Source organism: Pseudorca crassidens, chromosome 5 (genome assembly GCF_039906515.1).
Source record: "Pseudorca crassidens isolate mPseCra1 chromosome 5, mPseCra1.hap1, whole genome shotgun sequence".
NCBI classification, from domain to species: domain Eukaryota; kingdom Metazoa; phylum Chordata; class Mammalia; order Artiodactyla; family Delphinidae; genus Pseudorca; species Pseudorca crassidens.
Window position 1 is genome coordinate 131,679,507 of NC_090300.1, and position 4,796 is coordinate 131,684,302.

The window sequence follows — 4,796 nt, forward strand, 5'->3', positions numbered from 1 at the left end:
AAAAATAGGTAACAGAAAACAGTGGGTTAAGATCTTAAAAAGATAGAAGGGAAAACATTGTAAGCCTAGAATTTTATACCCAGCCATATTATTTTCCAAGAATGAGGGCAAAATAGAGATCAGAAAATTTTTTCCAAGACTATGAAACTTTGCCATCATCCAATAGGCCCCTATATAGGAATGGTTAAAGTATAAAAAATAGCAAGAAGAAAGGTCAGCACAGAGGAGAAGCATAGAATACAAGATAAAATGATAAATGCAAAATTGACATAATATGTTGATTAATATACTGAATTTTGACATAATGGCAAAACAGCACATTTTGTATGCTTTTTCTTAAAGCATTTATCTAAAATAATAAAAATGGTAGAATTTATTATGAACTTTAATAAAGGAGCCAAACTGAAAGAGCTCTCAAGTGACTAAAGATGGGACAATTTCAGCAACAAAATAAATGACGTATTATTGGATTATAACCCAGAATGTATAATGAATATCCATGAAATCATGTGGATACAAATATACTATTGAAAAAGTAAAAAGAAAAGAGACAAATTTCCCGCACAATATGTCAATATAGTGCCCCTTACGTAGATGGAGCTTAGCTCTCCAGCCCCTTGAGTATGGGTTACACTTAGTGATTTGTGTCCAATGAGTAGAATATGGAAAGGAGAGAGAATGCCTACAAACTCTACCGTGCCAGGTGATCCAAGTCAATAATCCCAGTGATAAGTAATGTTGATAGTAACTATCCTTGATATGATGTGATGAGAATGATACTTCATCTTTCATCTCTATAGTCTTTCTTCCAAAAACCTATAACCTCAGTGTAACCATTAGAAAAACACATTGAGAAAGTGGAGGGACTAATGTTGCTAAGAGCATAGAAAGGAAAAGAAAGAAAGGGGAATTGTAAAAAAGCCCAGAAAGGAAAAGAAAGAAAGGGGAATTGTAAAAAAGCCCAGAAAGGAAAAGAAAGAAAGGGGAATTGTAAAAAAGCCCAGAAAGGCATTTTAGTGAAACATAAATGTAAATATAGAAAAAAAAAAAAAGAAGAAGAAGATGAAGGCTGATTCAGGCTCAGTTGGAGGGACAGGTAGAACTAGTGAGCTTGTAAATCTTTTAACAGTGAAGCGATAGGAGACAGAAAATGGTCAAGAAATGTGTGGCAATATCCAAACAGGATTTAACTTCAATGTTAAAAAGAGAAAATTGCCCTGGCCAAGCTGAATGGAAAGACAAAATAAACAGATTTTGTGAATGGTAATAGTGTTTTTATTGAGGAAACCAAATTAGAACAGAACTCAGACTAAGTAGGTAAGACAGGGATTTCTAGTATGGTTCATACATGAAGTTAAGGGGAAATAACTCCATTTTTAATTTTTTTAGAGTAATCCACAATGTTGTAAAGAAGAAGAGCCTGGGTATAGAGTCACCATAGGGAGCCCCAGGTCCCAGAATCCAGTTTCCTCTAAAGAGGAAGCTTAGAAGAGATGTTTGACCAGATAGGGGTGTGGTGAGAGAATTCCTAGAAATTACTACAGGGCAGAGCTGAGGGCTATTTTGCATCAAAGAGATCATTCTTTCCCTAAGTTTTCTCTTGCTCTAATACTTTCAATGAAGCACTTGTATTAACTACAGGTGGTTTCTCACTTACAGCAATTTGACTTATAATGAGTCACATGCTCAGTGCTCTGCCAGTTACTCAGAGCCCTGGCAGAAGGCTAAACACAGCTACATCATTGGCACTGTCTGCTTTCTGACCTGCATCAATACGTAAGACCCTATGGCTTGGGTCCTTGACCTCAGATGGCCTCCTGATAGCCTCTACAGCTCCCTCTGCCTGGGTTCTCTTTGGCTCTTGGTCTCAAACACTGTCAGTAATCAATGACAATAATGTAGGATCCAGTATGTAAAACTTTTCTCTCTACCTTCGAGTACACGTTCCTTCATTCGGTAGCAATTGATACCAATACCAAATATTTACTGAGCACTTACTACAGGACAGTCACTATAGTAGTCATTTTGGCTAGATGAGTGTAATTAATCAAGAAATCTATGACAAGGACACTATAAATTGTATTTGCTTGTAGGTGTATTAAGGTTTGAAAATGATGTGTAACTTGGACAAAGCCAGAGCTGGTACATGGCAGAGCTGGAACAAATCCAAGTTTCCTGACTCTAAATCTTATTTACTTATTGTACATATATTTTCCCTCCTCAGGAGGACCTTAGTTGTTCACTTTTACCCTTAAAATATTTCTACCAGTTATATCCTCAGTAGAGACTAGGTATTTTTGAGTCTAGTTACTGTATTGTTCACATATACTGACTCTATACACTGTTAATACTATACTATTCACTGCATACTTTTATGATTTAATGACCAGTAATTACTTTTAATAGAGAAATGGATAATTTTCCAAAAAATTGAGCCTCAGCTTGTTGATTAAGAAATATCCCCTTATTAACATTATATCTGAAGGAAAACCACAGTTAAATGGAATCATTTAATTTATAGCCCAAGTGAGTGATGAGCTATAAATTAAAGGACTGTCTCATATTGGTCTAGGAAAAAAACAGAGTAGAAGACAAAGTTTTTGAAAGAGAAATTTCATCTTCATTTTTGATTCTTGGATATACATAGTGTGAAGTTAACCTAAGATCAGAGATTCAGAAATCTAGCCATTTCCTTGTACCTTGTGGTTGTCCTTATCAAGGATAGCTCTTGTTGGTGATTCTTTTTTTTTTTTCGATGTTCAGTTTCCTTTAATGACCCCCATTCTCCCTGAAGGGCAGGTGCGGGCAGCTAGGTGATGGCAGGAGATGTTCACTTGAAGATCTTGCCCTGATTGAAGGCTTTGCCCACATGCTGGAAGGCCCCATCCCAGGAAAAGTATTCTCGAACCAGCGTCTGGGTCTCTTCGCTGCTGGGATCCAGTTTCCGCCATGTGTATGACTCATAGTCCACCTGCCAATCTGGACTCAGCGGAAAGGCAAGCTCCTGGCCTCGGAAGACCCAGACTCCGGAAATGGAGCTGCTATTGTTGGTTCCAAACAGAATGACACTGGCAAAGGCATTCTTCCTCAGTTTGTCCAATCGCTGGAACATTCCAGTGATGAGGTTGCAGCTCATGAAGGTCTGGGTGAGCTCTTCAGGGAAGCGGTACTCGGAGTACCACAGGGACCAGCCATCTTTATCAAAGTGCTCCCAAAAGTACGGCAGCGCCACGGAGAGTGTGTCCTCGTTGGAGTACTTGCGCTTAAATTCATCCAACACAAAGGTACTCTTGGGCAGGTGAGCAAAGGGATCCTTGGCCTTCGGCTCAGCAGCCAGCGCCTGCTCACATTCATCCAGCTCCTCCTCGGGAGCAGGGGCAGCTGCCTTCTTCTCCTCTTTCCGCTCGGCCTGGGGCTTCTGCTTCTCTTCTCGAGAAGCTTTCTCTTTCCGTGGGGTGTCCTTTTTAGGCTGGCTCTCTGCAAACTTTTTAGCATCAAATTGGGCCATTTTCTCACAGAGTTTCACCTCCCCCAAGACCGCCCGGAACTGGGGCTGGTTAATGCAGGTGAGGAACCAGCGGTTTGTATTAGGGAAGGCCTGGCGGAAAGAAGGCTCCAGAACCTGTTTATAAAGCCACAACAGGGTGCAGACAAGTGTGATGTCAGCCAGCGTCACACGTTCGCCCACCAGAAAAGTCCTCGTCTTCAGGTGAGCATCCAGCAGCCCCAGGATTCGCCTCACCTCCTCCTTTGCATTCTCTGTGGCCTGCTTGCTGTGGTGCATGATGCCCAAGGTGGGGAACACCCAGGTACTGGCTGGGGGAACTATGTCGCTATCAGCAAAGCTCACCCACTGCACCACCTGGGCTGCTGCTTCGGGAGTACTTCCCCGCAGCTCCTCGTTGCTCACATAGTAGGCAATGGCATTGCTCTCGAACACACAGAATCCATCGTCACCCTCAAAGGCTGGAACCTTGCCAGCAGGAAATTTACGGAGAAACTCGGGGGTACGGTTGGTTTGGCCAAAATGGAAGTGGGGTGGTGCGGACAGCACGCGGACCTGAGCCCCGGTGTACTGAGCGGCAATGAGGGCCTTGAAGGCCCTCCAGTTTTCAGGATATGTGTACAGGGTCCCAGCCGCCATGGTGATTCCGCAGAGAAAGCTTGTTGGTGATTCTGATGGTTTAATATTCAGAGGTGTGAATGGACTGTCTTCTGAGATCAGCTTGCTGTCTACCAAAAGAGCCTCAGAGAAAACAAGCTTTGGTGAATTTTCATGGTCTAAAATTGGATCATTAACTTTGCAGATAAGAAACTGTGTCTTTCATGTCCCTAGCTCACCCTCTTTTCCATGCTGACAATCCTCCTTGAGATGTATAATACTTTTCTTGGCATTTTAAATTTACTGATAAAACCAGCAGCTCCTCTAGTCCTGGAAAACATTTCAATCCCTCTCATCATGTGTTGAGTCTAATAACGGGCCCAGCAGAGAGTCATCTCTTGTACTGTCTACAGTAGTAAGTTTTAATATGTACAAACATAGAAATGTATGTACTCCCCCTTCTCCATACTACTAAGTTATTTCTTTTAGAGAACACTTAAAAAGTTTTCTAAAATAGAATAAAAGACAAACAATTATTCCTCATGAAGATTTATTGGTAAACTATGTGAATTATGTAACATTTTAAAATGCTGAGAAATACATGATAAAATTAGTACCCAGAACATCTTAATAATAAGGCGTTTATAATTTTGTGTATTTTATTCCAGACTTTAATTTTGTAATTTTATCAATT

The 4,796-nt window shown here is 40.8% G+C and overlaps 1 protein-coding gene across 1 annotated transcript; it reads right to left on the reverse strand.

Moving 5' to 3' along the window:
* Positions 1–2,738: 2,738 nt before the first annotated feature.
* On the reverse strand, positions 2,739–4,163 carry LOC137225360 (elongation factor 1-gamma-like). The gene has a single exon (XM_067739273.1). The coding sequence runs from the start codon at positions 4,142–4,144 to the stop codon at positions 2,831–2,833; it is 1,314 nt and encodes a 437-aa protein (XP_067595374.1). The 5' UTR covers positions 4,145–4,163; the 3' UTR covers positions 2,739–2,830.
* Positions 4,164–4,796: the final 633 nt, after the last annotated feature.

Excerpts from the sequence above, each read along its gene's own strand:
- LOC137225360 (XM_067739273.1), bottom strand. The coding sequence starts at position 4,144 with ATGGCGGCTGGGACCCTGTACACATATCCTGAAAACTGGAGGGCCTTC.